This window comes from Cicer arietinum, chromosome 8 (genome assembly GCF_000331145.2).
Source record: "Cicer arietinum cultivar CDC Frontier isolate Library 1 chromosome 8, Cicar.CDCFrontier_v2.0, whole genome shotgun sequence".
Taxonomy (NCBI): Eukaryota; Viridiplantae; Streptophyta; class Magnoliopsida; order Fabales; family Fabaceae; genus Cicer; species Cicer arietinum.
The window spans coordinates 23,538,480-23,553,534 of record NC_021167.2 but is presented as its reverse complement, the minus strand read 5'-3'; the positions used below and the strand labels follow the sequence as shown (position 1 = coordinate 23,553,534).

Sequence of the window (15,055 nt, the reverse complement as noted above, 5' to 3'; positions counted from 1 at the left end):
TATACATGCATCAATTTGTCTTTTTTATTGGAGTATTTCACCATGAAAATACACAAGCAACAAATTGTAGTTTCAAAGTCAACATGCCTTCACGTTGAAGGTACCACGAAAACTAATACATATTAACTTTTAATTTCAATATCAATGTGTGTATTTTTACATTTTAATTTAATTAAATTTATAAAATAAATTTGGCATTAAGGATAAATTTAACAAAAAAATTGACAGACTGAAATTGATAGTTTTCTTTTAAAAATTTTATTTTTAAATTATGGTATACATAAAATCGTGTACGATATAACCGTAAAATAGTTTTAGTGTCACTGTTATTAATAATAATTATGTGCGTGTGAAGTAAAAAAAAATTAAAATTAGAGGTGAGATACTCATTTCTATCACTTTTTCATTATTAAAGTCCTCTACGATGAATAAAATAGTCTTAGTGTCACCAAAATTCACATAAATTAAAAATACTTAGCTTATATGCCAACCGAACAAATGAAACACAATATAAGTTAAAATGCATATAAACTTTGTATCAACACTCTAATCATCTAGTACAAGGTCATCTACTACAAGATTCGATTTCCTCCTAAATGATATTTTCTCTAGTAGTACATTGCCTGTGCTTGTTCAAGTATGTGGAGCAAAACAATTGATCCACCAAAGCAAAGATGTTTGATCCTCTAGATATCTCAAAGTACAAGATATAACCTATAAAGTATATGATCACATATCAAATCATGAACTAATATATATGTATGATTCCAATAACTTTTTTCTCAGTCCAATGACTCTTTTCTCAATAAACTAATATCTGTATGACTCTTTTTTCTAGTACATCTTTAAGATTATATAAGAAACATCGTTTGAACTAAAGAATGTGACAATGATGTCTATAATCATGCCTATGACAATGTCTATGAAGATTCAAGATTATATGACGAGTGTTTCCATGAGATTGTTCCGTTGAATATCGATGGTATTAGAGAAAAGAAAAAGAAATGCTAAATAAAAGAGTAAATTTGTAAAAGCCTTAAACAAGTGAGATCAAATTGTATTATCCTCTTTATTTAGAGTTATTAGAAGGTGTTGTAAATCAACCAACTACAATCAAAATGAACTCTTTATTGTGTTACTTTTTACTTGGATTAATACAATAATATCCTCTCTTTAAGAGTTAGAATCATAGGATTACTTGTGTTCATATTTGACACAAACTCAATCTTTTGCAATTTGGCCCAATAGTGACAACAACCTTTGTTTGTTAAAAGAAAATCCTTGAGAGACATTAAACAAACTCAATTCAAGAGACAACTAAAGTCAATATTCTTGAGGAATCCAATGATTGTACTTCTGGTGGGTCTTAAGAGCCTCTAAATAATACTTAGCATAAAGAGTTTGAGGAATGGATACTCAACTCAAGATGAGAGTGAATTCAACATTCTTTAAGATATGGTACTTCTAGTTGCTTGTTGAGATATCATACATAATATAAAGAGTCTGATGAGGCTTTAACAAACAATACAAAACACCTGAAAGGGTGGTTAATATACTCATTGCTTAGCCAAATTGATTATAGTCGATTAAGTCTTTCGAGTGAAGAAGGCAAAATCTCTCTATAAGGGGATGACTAGATATAACAATAATTGTTGTGAACTAATATAAAAATATATGTGTGTTCTTTTCTTCCCTTATCTTAGTATTTTGTGTTGTAAGTTATTTATATCTTACCCTTAAATTATTTTTTAACGAGTGTAAAAGTGTAAAATGATCAACAAAATACAAACCCCCTCCCATTTCTTGTAGTTTTGAGTACCTTCAATTTATAGGCAAAGCTAATCCTATTGGCTAAAACATTGTAGCCAACAAAATCTAACCCTTAATTGTCTTATTCAACTATTCCCACAAATGGTATGCGTGTTCGCTCGCTATTGGGAGTACATAGCCCCCCACGTTGGGCTTAGTTTCCCCTATCTCGCGACATTTACGTTACTCTTATCCACACATGTTTAACCACTTCTGATCATCCTCTAGAAAAATAGTCGCTGCAAATCATGGAAGCTAAAAATATGGATCATGAGTATGATAGTTGAATAGTCAAGTTCAACATATCTTTGACTGATTCTGACACTCCCATGATTCTTGTAGATTTCTTTAAACTTGAGAAAGATTCATATAGTTCATATTCGACTACTCTAATATGTCTAGCTTCATTCAACTGCCTAGATATTGAATAAACTCAATTCGACTAATGATTGTTTTCAACTAATATCTTAGATTATTTTTAGATATAAGTCACCAATTTCATTTTGATAATATATATGAGTGAAAGATTTGTTTCCTTCAAAGTTGTATAAGTACAATCTTTTGATATGTTTGGATTTACTTTTTAAAGATAAAAGTGGTTTGAAAGACTTAAAATCTAATTACATAAAGCTAGTATTTCTAACTTTACCCTCCAAACATAAATTTTGTATTTAAATTTATATTTCAAATTATTTTTTGATAAATATATCTAATCATAAATCATTTCAATATAAACTTTTAAATAAATTCAATTTTCTGAATCATAAAACCAAAACACATTAAAATAAAATAAAAACGAATTTCTCTTACCTTGGAAGATGTTGGCGAGACTTGGCCCACCAATATTACTCACTGCCCACATCCATGAAAATAGAGTTCATATTGCATTGCTAATCTCATTTCTTTCCTCCATTTACGACACATTTTGAACCAAACAAAATCACCGAAAGTAGGATTCATTACATATCCACATAATAGAGACCAATATTTAGACAATGAGTACACCGACATATATCTAATCACGAAATAGTCATAGCATGTTAATTTGTCGAGCATATATATATATATATAAACATAGTTCTCTTATACATAAACAATTTAATAAACTTAATTAAACGATTATAATATAATATTTATTATATATTATTATTATTATTATTATTATTTATATTTAAAGTATATTTATAAAAAAATTAAATAAAATAAGACCGTTTAGACACAAACTATTAATTATTTTTATAAACTATTTTAAAGAGATTATAAAAATTAACTAAAAATAATTTATTAATAAGTTATAAGTTATTTTCAATACAATGATTAATAGCTCATTTAAGGAAGGATGGCCAGTACTTTTGCGAATTAATTCGCAATAAATGCACATGAGATAGCAAACCAATAATGCAAAGCAAAGACTAAGGTCAAAGAAAGATTAAACTATTGCTTAACACTTTTACTTTAACAAGTTAGTTGTACTACACTTATTTATATGGAAATTATCTTCCAATATTTTTCATGCAACCTAAGTGAAAACTAGTTAGTAATTTTTATTTTGAAGAGTTAAAAGACTTTTTTTTTGTCAGATACGACAAGTTAGTATTTTTATTTTTTTATTACTTGAACAATTCATGTATTATATATAAATAAAAACTATCTGTTAATTTTTATTAAAGCTGTTAAATTACTATTTTAATTTTTATTGATGATAATAATATTTTTATCATTTATTGTGTTGGTTTTGTTACTAAGTTAACTTTTTTAATAATTACGTACTGATTTGTATATTATAATATACTATGAAATGAGATAATTTAACAACTATGTATACTCCTCATGTATTCAATATTGTTAAGGTTGCGTATTGTGTACCTGAACTCAAACATATATCACGTACCAAAAAGAATTACCAACCATGTGACTATGGTGGGGAATTTTTCGCAGTTAGCAAAAATATGAAAGAGTGGAGGAAGAAAGATTGTTGATCATGAAATTCTTTTCATGAAAAATAAGCAATGACATAATTTTGGGAATAAGCAACAACTAACCATGCTAGTAGTCATGGTAAAATATAAGATTCAAGTGTTATTTGAATTAATTGGGCAGTGTGTATATAGGTCTTAATTAAGTTCTCCGTCAAATCATAAGACCCAACCATGAATAAGTGGTGGAAAAAGTTTTTTTAAATAATCTCGTAAGTGTTTTTATGTGTTAGGTTTAATTTTTAGGAAGGAAGGAGAATAAAATCTCTTCTTACATGACTTTTGTTCTCTTTTTATTTTGGAGGTATATGGAGGGGCACTACAACATTTTTTGTCCTACTGCAACACATAAAATCCGTTGCTTAACGTAAAAAAATCATTGCCGTACCGGTAGCTACCTCTAACAAAACGGTTTTTCAAATTGACAACGACAACAGTTTTATGATGTTGCCAAATGAAAACTGTTCTTGTAGGTTCCTTTTTCAATTAAGTTACGGCAATGCTTTAAAACCGTTGCAAAATATAATTTTAAAAAAAAAAAAAATAATATCTTAAATTATTGTATTTTAGAAAAATAGTTTTAGTAAAACATTATTATTGAAATTCTATAATAAATTTAAAAATATAACAATTGTTAATACTAAATTATTGTAATGTACTATAATAAATTCATAATGTAACAATTGCAATATTATAAATTCATAAAGTTCAATGTCATATAGATGAAGCGTTGTAACTCTTGATCATTCATATGATGTATTTGCAGTAATTCAATTTCTCTAATTTATATTCTAGAGATAAGGAGACAATCAAAATAACAAAAATAAAATTCTTTATCTATAAAAACAAATACACAAAGAAAACTTAAGTATCAACATCTATTTCTTCATTTTGTGCTTTCAAATGTTGAAATTCATCATTGGTATCACCATCATTCATCTACAAAATAAAAATAATATATTCAATAAGTATAATCATGAGTAAATGAAAAAATGTTAAAGTCTATAATAGTAATATAGTTCTAACAATACTATATATATAATTCTAACAATAATATTTCTAACCGTAATATAGTTCAGTCTTACTTCATTATTATTAGGAGCATGTGTTGATGTAGAAGAACGTAGAGTACTGTTAGCATCAGCTGAAGTTATTATTAGAGAGTTAATTTAACATAAAAACCATTAAAAATCATGTTTCAAAATCATGTTTCGTCCCTTGAACAAAATACAAAACCATTAAAAATTTCTCGTCTCTCCTCCCCTTCCCCTAGTTGAAACAAACAGACCCTAAATATATGTTTGGTTAAGAGTCGACCTTGAACATGTTCAGGGTGTGCGACCACACAGGACCCTAATGTTTCAGGGGCACTAATTTTTTTTACAGTATAACAAAATTAAATGGTAAAAAAAGTAGTATAAAAATTATGTAGGAAAAATTGTCAAATTTTGAGTGGTTTAATATTTTATCTTCTTAAACTCTAGGTCCAAAATTCTAAATTTAAAAATTATTATATCCTAATTGTTGAATATGTACAAAAAGTGGTGAGCTTCTTTTTATCCTTATACTAAAATTAGAGCCTTATAAAAAAAATTAAAAAAAAAATTGTCTTTCTCAATTCTCCTTGTTAGTCCTTGATTCCCTAAAGTTTGTGAGAAAAACAAAAAAATTCAGATTATTTTCCTTAGGAATCTCCTTTATCTGCAATTGGTAATTCATACTCTAATCTAAATTTTTTTCTCTTTTGTTAGAGATGATTGTTGAATGGAAAATTGTCATACAAAAGCATCTTGATCACATCAAACATAATGAAATTAATTATCATTATCTTATACATAAGATCTAGAATCAATTGATAAATATATAAAAAAAACATAATTAAATTCATTATCATTATATAACTTTATTATAAAATAAATAAAGAATCTGTATATCAAAAATAGAACATTAAATTCAAACTTCACACAAGACATCAAATTCTCATAGACGACTCTGGTTTACTTAGAGCTAAATAGAGTGAAGGTAATATTTTTAAGATTTTGTGCAATTTTTAAGAGGGGAGGGAGTCAAAATTCCTCCTAGAGACCATTTTACTCTCCAACATTTTGGGAACATTTGGTGAGAAACGGGGGAGCTAGAACAATATAATAACTATTTAAAATAGCTTTGTTCCCCTCAAATCAAACACAAAATTAATGAAAATTATTCCTCTTTCCTTGACTCCTTTGTTTTGAAACAAACATGAATCTCTTCCTTTCGTTGTGTGTTCTTTAACTACTCCAAAGAATGTCCAATACTAATTTGGGGGATTTTTTTTGTGAACTATTAAATTCACGAAAACATAAAGTAGAAAAATAAAAGGAAAAACATAAAGTAGAAAAATAAAAGGATAAACGTTGAGAAAAAATTATAAGTTTGATTGGTTGCATCTTAAAATAAAGTATACATTGTGTAATAATATTTCTTAAGGGTTGTATTAATATTTCTTTAGAGTGTGATTCTCTTCTCACAGTCAGAGCTTTTAATGATAACAGTTTAAGCCTTAGGAATATTAAAAATATGTGTGCTATCAATCCTTCTCATATTAGAGATTTCCGCTTTCGTTTTTCTTATGTCTTTAGAGAGTAACACTTGTGCATCTAAATTATCAAATAATGATTTTCATTTAGATGATTTTACTTGCTTGAATATTATACCTATTTATATCAAAGATAATTTTTTTTGGAAATAGGTTGGTCTTCCTAGTTTTAGATTAAGTTAAATGAGTTTTGCTTTTTTTTTTTTTTTTTTCAGTACACTCTTTTTCCTTTGACTATCACTTTTCTATTCATTTTTCATGGTAAAGATTTTAATGGGACAACTGCTCATTTGGCTTTCAATTGTTTAATTGAATTTTGATCTAGTCCTTCTAAGTTACTTATTTTTCTTTATGTTACCATTAATAATATTTATTATGATATTACAAATAATGGGTGGTAGGTAAGAGGTGCCAATATAGTTAATATAGTTAGAATGGTATATTTTTAATGTGATCTTTTTACAAATAGGTCCTTACAAAGAGGTGCCAATATAGTTAGAATCATGATAGTCAAATTCAAAAAAAAATAAATACCACCTAACATTTAAAAAGGTGGAATTTTTTATTTTAACATATAAATCTTAAAATGGTCAATATATTTTTCTAAATTTTACAAATCGGTCCTTACATATTTCAATATTTGTACTATAGTCCCTATAAAATTAAAATAAATCAAATTTGCCCCTGTAGTTTTTAAACTTATACAATTTAGTTCTTCAACTTTTATCAAATTTAGAGTTTTTAATTGATAAAAATGACTCAACATTAAATAAACAATAACTCTATTTAAATAAAAATAATTAAAACATTTAAATTACTTAAAATTTTAAATTCTTTAAAAAATTTAATTACTTCATCAAAACACACTTTTAGTGTTATTCACATCACAAATACACAACAACTATAATTGCAACTTTATAAAATTCATTTGTTCCTCATTTTTCACAATCCAATCCAAAAATCCTAATGTAATTGCAAAGTCACAAATTCACAAACCCAACCACAATTTAAATTAATCTTCAACTTCATTCAATCTAATTCATCATGATTTCAACAGATTGGTAACCTCTTTGAATAGACTCCTTAACAGCATCCAACACAATTTGAACTTTTTTACTTTTTACACCCCACTTCTTGTCAGGTTTCATTTTCAAACTCTTAACCTTTCCAACCAAATCAACAAACTCCTTAACCATCCAAACATCTTGACAAAACTCTGTCTCAACAACATGTTCATTCGGCTTCGGACACCACCTCCCCGATTCGATATTTCCATAATCGATCTCCGATGACTCTGAAAATGTTCCATATCCGAAACTCTCTTCAAATGGAAGTGTCAAATCGTGAAGACGAAGCGAACCTTTCGTGCCCAAAATTGTGACATCAAATGTAACATAGGTTAAAAAAGAGCAATGAAATGTAGCACATTTTCCATCTTCCCAATGTAATGATGAACCACATGATATGATTACACCTTCTTCATTGAATGTTGATTTTGGAAATGCAAGAACTGATTTTGGAAGCTCATAGTTAACTGCCCATAAAATGGATTGAATGCTGTACCAACCTATGTCACCAAGAGCACCAAGACCATCTAAATCTGGTTTCATTCGAATGCTGTTTTTGAGAAACTCTGGACCAGGATTGTATGTCATGCAACTATGTATCTAATGATAAACATAGAAAGAAACATAAGATGTTAGTTACTTTTTTTTTTCCGTAGAAAAAATGGTAAAAAAACTTATAGGTAATTGTAAGGTTTCGAGTTTGATTCAGGACATGATATTCAGTCTAAAACAATATTGATATTTGTGAGTTGAATTAAATTTTACATATAAAATATTAGTTATTTTAATGTATCTCGATAAAATATCAAATGATTTTAAATTAATATAAATTTTTTTAGAGAGATGTATACACCGATATACATTTATCTCTCCTTCTATATATCTGTCGGTTTGCGGATTCGATCAGTTTTGCTACCCTTAAGAAGGATGGATCAAATTACTTTACGAGCAACTTTGGTTAAAGTTATTCGATTTAATAATTTATTATTTATATTAAATTTCATTGATTCAACCATAAAATTAAGATTTTTTATTAACTAGATCAATTTAACAAATTTTCATAAAATTTTAAATTTGTTTGAAACTTTTATCAAATAACTTCAAATGGACCTATACCGAGATTGTAAAAAATATAAGAAATTTCATTTGTCTGATTAAATACTTAAACATTAAAATTTATATGAAACTTTTTGTGTTTGATTATTAATATGATAATACTTAACAGTTGAATTAATAAAATTCAATGTAAATAATGAGTTATTAAACCAAATAAATCTAAGTAGTGTTACTCTTGAAGTAACTATTTCTTTTAATATATATATAGAAAGGGGAATTCATTGACAAACTTAATTAGCATAATGACACATTTAAAAACTACCTGTGGAATCTTTAGCCTAACTTCATCTAACAGGTCGATATTGTTGTCTCGGATTTGAATATGGAATCTCACAGTTGTGTGAGTTGATTATGATGTAATTTATCATCTTTTATAAGATAGAAAAAAAAATTATATGTGAAATAGAAATTTCACTAATCCAGCAATTAAATTAGAAGTTCTCAATAATTTTTATGTCATAAAACTATTTCATAATTTATCCAATCACCTTTTTATATAAAATTACATTTAAAGTTTGAATAATATATATATATATATATATATATAATTACATTTAATTGGCTTTTTCCACCAATTTTGTGGCTAGCTGATTTTTAGTCCAAAATGGATTTCTAGTCCAACCGATTGAACTGACCAATTAGGTTTTCCTATTTTGATTAATGTCTTGCCTTAGATTTCTACTTTTTGGAATTATTAACATATGAAGTTTGATAAGTGGTTTCTAATTAAGAATTTGATTCTTGTTTTCTCTTTTGTGTGGGGCATCATTTGGATATGTTGGCAGGATACTTGCATTATTACTTATTAGTCCTTTTTATAATTGAGACCACAAGTACTTGTAAGTGCTTCTAATAGTATTTTATGTTTCGTTGTTTAATCTTTTTAATATTGTATTAATTAGATTAATCTTACTTGTATTTAGACTTGTTATACTTCAGTTTAAATAGCTGAATTGTGTTTTTTTTTTACTCGGTATTCTTTTTGATTAATTTTCATTTGACAAACAAAAACTATTATAGGTCTCTTGCAATTTACAAAGGGGGGTGCATTTTATTTTGGGGTGGGGGTGTTCTTGAAGAACATGGGCTCATGTATAGAGTTTGCGAATATTTATTGGGCCATTCTCAGTTCAATTCAAACCCAATACGTTGCACTAAATAATCCGAACGTTAAGCCCTGTTCCATTTTTGTCATTAGTAAAATGGACTTAATAATGGTAATTTAATATGGTAACCACATTAAAACAAAGTTTTTTTTTTCTTTTCAACCAAGAGTAACACCACCACTTTCCTCAAAAAAAAAAAAAAGTAACATCACAACTTTCGTATTAAAATAAATTAAATATCAACCGGCATTACTTTGATCATAGTGTTACTCGATTTGGATTCTTTAAATAAAATTTCAATTTCAACCCATATGAAGTAGGATAGTGGTTTGATTAAGGATATTAAAAGAATTACAAGTAAAAAGTCTAAAATTTAATTCCGAACAACTAATATATCCTCTTCTCATAATATATGTACTAATTATACTAATATTTGCATATAAAAAAATAAAATAAAAAAGTTTAACGAAAATAAAAAAAAAATTAAAATTACACTTTTTCTTCATTAATAAATTTTATTTCCATCATCTAACAAAACACAAATATAAAACATTTAATCTTCTATTCCCTTCATTAAAATCTCTAGTTGAATCCGTTTAGCATGGAACCCCACCACTACCACCTTGTCTAGCAACAACCTCCCCCAAAGAAATGGAGAATAGAAGGGTGTTTTGTTATTTTCTAATTTCAAGACGTGTTTGAAATTTTACTCTAATTAACTTTTGGTTTCTTTTAATTCAAATTTATGTTTGATTATAAATAGGAAATTATTGACCATATAGTTGATAACAATGTATACTAATTAAAATGTACACAATACCTAATACCTAATGATAAGTTAATTATTTTACACATCTCTTCTTCTTTATTTGTCGAATTGAGGTAGGTAGAGCCATCTTTTCTAATCTAAAATTGTCTATTTAAATTATTATTTTTTCTCTTCTTAGCTAAATAAATAATTTTCACATTTTTTCTTAATTTTGTGATTTTTTTCGTCGTCTTTGTGTAATATTGTTTGGTTTCTCGTCTTGATACAATATTTATTTGATTCATATTAACATATTCAAACATAAGAAAACTAATCAATTATTAATTTACTAACATTTATCTATTAAAAAAAATCATTACAAATCTATTCAATGATTTTGACATTCTCAATATTACATATTAAAAGTCATCGATATTCTTTGTACTATAATTTTATCATATTTGTATATATTTTGTTATTTTATATTAGATTTATTATTTTTCAATTTTAACGACTTTAAATTTGTATTGTTCTCGATATATTCAATCAATTTGAATATTGTATATTAGTAAATAAATATAAACTATATTTTATACCTTTAGGGTCTTTCATAAACTTTTTCAATAAAAATTTAGGATGGAAAAATTAATATTAATAATAGTGATTTTTTTTATAAGTAAAGATATGTGAATGAGAAATATAAGTGGCACCTCAATTCATTACAAAATAGAATCTATTTACCTTGAAGACAAACAAATGGGTTATAAATAATAGTATTATTAATGATATTTTACAACTATCCCAACTAAAATTTGAATTGTCTTTGAATTATAAAGTAAAGCTCTTTCCCAACCAACACGGAATTGTTTAAGATGCAAATAAATAAATAATATAATGCTATAGACACACGTGATTAAATGTCTATATATTTTTATAAAACCCATATAAAATGGTCCACCATTCTCACCACATATTCTTCTAGAATTAGGAATGATGCCAGGCTTTAGTTTCCAACAAAAAGCTACATCAACTATATCTTATTTATTTAGTAACAAAAAAATTATATCTTATATTTATAATTGATTGAATTGAGTATAGTAAAAATGTTGTCGTGTGCCACCCAAAAACAATGCCACAAAAAATTGTTCTTGTCGGGTGTAAACTTCAGCATTGTTATCGATTTACTTAAGCTTGATAATATCATGTCTAGTAAAGTAGTGGCAAACTTTTGACATCAAAAGAGACTCACTATATAAGATTTATCCATTTTTTGTTTTGAACAAGACAGTTTAGTATGGCTAGGGTTGGTATGAATAGTTGATATTCTCATCTAATTAACTTGGTATTTGCACTTGTGGCATAAAATATTAAAAGATATGTTATAAAAATTGACAAAGTAAATTGAAAAATTAGGAATACAAAAAAAATTTGAAAAATTAGATACATCTCTTTTGCAATTATTATAGAAACATGTCAAGTTTATTCGGAGATAAATTAATATAATATTAAATGTCGCATGTATTGATATTCTATAGTCAAGTTTACTCGGAGATGTTGCATGCGTTGAAATTAAATTAGACACATGTATTGATAGAAACTCTTTTTAACAAGAATGGTAATTAAATATTGCATATGTGATACATTGATACTAACAAAAAATTTTATATTAATAAATTGAATTAACTCTAATAAAAGGATGGATTAACAATTAAAGTTAAGAAAAGATAAATATTTAACTGTCTCTAATTTCATCACTAAATAGTAAGTATAGTGTTGGATAAATTATTGACGGATTTCATTGTTTTTAATAAAGTAAAAAATAATTTTAAAAAAATCAAGTTATTTTTGTTTCAAAAACTCAATTTTTTGGGGTTTTATATGTAAATGTTTAAAAATTTAAAAACTGACATATTTTATGGTTTACATTCACTCTAGAGCTTCTTTTTACTCATTCTTTCTAATTAAAGTTTAAAAACTCTAATTTAGCCGTTTACACATAATTTAATATATTTTACATTTTAAACAAAAATATCATCATAAAAATATTAATATAATTTTAAATTTTAATAAATAATTAGAGTTACAAATTAAGTATTACATAGTTTATTTTACAATAAACAAAATACAATTATTTTACATTATTTCTTTAAGTAATTTCACTTTATAACACTAAACTATGTGGAATTTTCCTTTCTTAAAAAAGTATCATAATATTATTTTCCCTTGATATGGTCTACCTACATTTTTGTAAGGAATATATGGTCCATTTTAATTTTCTTGAAAAGGAGAGAAATGGAGCGTTGAACCAATTTTAATCTATGTGCAAATTTACTTTGTCTATAACTTTGTTTATTTTAAAAGAAAAATTTACTTAATGTTTCAAAACAACACTTTTTGTCTATTATTCAATTTATTCTCCATTTTAATTCACACACTCTCATGGTTCCTTTCATGCATGTGTACACGAATTATTAATTCTATTGTAAGAGAAAATTATAAAATCTTTCATCTAACTTAGCAAGCTTGCCAAATCAAAATTTCCAGCTATTATAGCTGTCTTTTGGCTGTTAAGTTAGTATTATAGTTGTGTATGAGCTGGATTTGTTTGGGTAATTAAGTCATGTAAGGTGTATTAAGGATTGGTATTTTTTATTTTTTTGGTTTTGTATGTTTGTGTCTTGAATTTGATATTTTTTGTATTGAATAAAAAAAATTAGATATTTTTTCTAGGTAATCAAATTGTATCAAACACATTGAAGACAATTTGTTCAAAAGTGTTGGAGTTCGAATTTTAACTATAACAATACTTAAATATATTTTACTTATTTCCTAACTAGATCAATTCTTAATTTTAAATTGCAGTCTAAAAAGTCATTTTAAAATAATCAAGTTGTGGACTCAAATGTTTATTAAATTATTGTTAATGATAAATTGTTCAAATTTTAGTTAAAATAATTATTTACCAAACTTAAATTTTTCTCTCACTTTTGATTATTAAAGTCAATTTCCTCTAAGAATTAGATAGTTAAAGATTAAAAAAATAATTAGAATATTGTGCAAATTTTTACAAACATTTTTAACACAACTTTGTCAAATTAATATGATCTCGATCTAATGGTTAAACTTCGTTATATAATAAAATTTAATTAAATTTTATATTTGCTCTATTTTTTGTCATTATTAAAAAATTTAGAGTATGGTTTAATTCCTAAGTTTTAGCTCAAGTTCAATCCTAAATGCAATCCCAAAAACAATATAATGAAGTCTTAATTAATAGCTAAGTTGGATCATATTACATTATATATCTCTTAAGTTGTGGATCACGAAATGAGTAATGTGAAAAGGTTCAAAGTTCAACATCTACAACTAACTTTTTTTCTCCCCCATAATATATACAAAATGAATTATACTAACATTCACATATAAAAAATAACTAGACATGTAAATTTCAAACATATTCATGGCAAGAAAAAAATGATCAAAACATATATAAATTAAATTATAAAAACATACCAATTTGAGTTGACCAAAACGTTGCTCATCACACAAAGCTTCTTTCATTTTTGTAGTTCGAGGATGATGCAACCACATGGTGCCATCCATAAATTGCACTCCATTAGCCTCACAAGCTTCAAGAATCTGGTCAAGCTCGGCGACATTCATCGCGACCGGCTTCTCCAACAACACATGTTTCCCCCTTTCAACGGCCTTGACCGCCCATGTCACGTGCAAGGCCGGTGGAAGAGGGATGTAAACGGCGTCCACATTCTCGTCTTCCACAACAGCTTCATAGCTACCATAAACCCTAACTGTGTCTGGTAACCCTTGCTCTGCCGCAAAAACCTTCGCTTTCTCGAGCGAACGGCTGCTGATGGCTACGAGCGTCGCGTTTAGTGCTTTGCTTATGGATTTGCAAAGCTTGATGGAAATTTGAGCACATCCAAGAATACCAAAACGCACTACCGTTTCATTAGCCATTTTTGATTGGAAAGATAGAGATTTTTGTATGTGAAATTTTAGGAGTTATGTAAAATAGTATACAAGGATATGTATTGTGAAGATATAGAGAAGATTAGTTGTATAAATGGTTTTAAAATATCATCATAGTTTAGTATTTATATAACTGTAGTTGGGTCGATCCCAAGATGTGTTATTATATTATATAGTAATTTGACCTAAGAAATTATTATTATTTTTTGTATGACATATCACATTTTTTTTGCATGTCTTCAGGAGAAAGGGGATCACATGATTTAATTTATTTTTTCGTCCCTAATGTGTTTGCTTTTAAGAGGAATTATTATTTTATTTACAATAATTTGTTTCATTAGTTGTCTTTTGTAGTTTAATTTGCGAATTAGACACCAATTATTGCGATAATAGTGTTTTTTTTTTTAATTTAGTAGAGATTATACAACTTAAGATACTGGACATTGACATTATTATTTTTAATAATTACTATGATCTCTAATAACATCTCCATCAGTTAATATGGATTTATTAAATAAAATTTACTATGTCGCATTATTTTAAAGCAACTCATTCATTTTTTATTCTAAACAGAACCTACTGTGGTAATCATCTTGAAGCAACTCAATCATTTTTTAGTTTAACTCTTATATTATGTCCTACAACTTTAATATTTTATTATAACT

General features: G+C 26.6%; 1 protein-coding gene across 1 annotated transcript; it reads right to left on the bottom strand.

Annotated features, from left to right (window-relative positions):
- Positions 1-7,194: 7,194 nt before the first annotated feature.
- Positions 7,195-14,495, bottom strand: LOC101508659 (uncharacterized oxidoreductase At4g09670-like). The gene is made up of 2 exons (XM_004516684.4): positions 13,914-14,495; positions 7,195-8,030 (listed from the first exon to the last, which is right to left on the bottom strand). The coding sequence occupies exons 1-2, from the start codon at positions 14,376-14,378 to the stop codon at positions 7,398-7,400; spliced, it is 1,098 nt and encodes a 365-aa protein (XP_004516741.1). The 5' UTR covers positions 14,379-14,495; the 3' UTR covers positions 7,195-7,397.
- Positions 14,496-15,055: the final 560 nt, after the last annotated feature.

Bases quoted from the DNA above. Each gene is read 5' to 3' on its own strand.
- LOC101508659 (XM_004516684.4), bottom strand. From the start codon at position 14,378: ATGGCTAATGAAACGGTAGTGCGTTTTGGTATTCTTGGATGTGCTCAA. The intron at 8,031-13,913 runs GTATGTTTTTAT...GTTTATCATTAG, and splicing joins GTTTTGGTCAACTCAAATTG to ATACATAGTTGCATGACATA.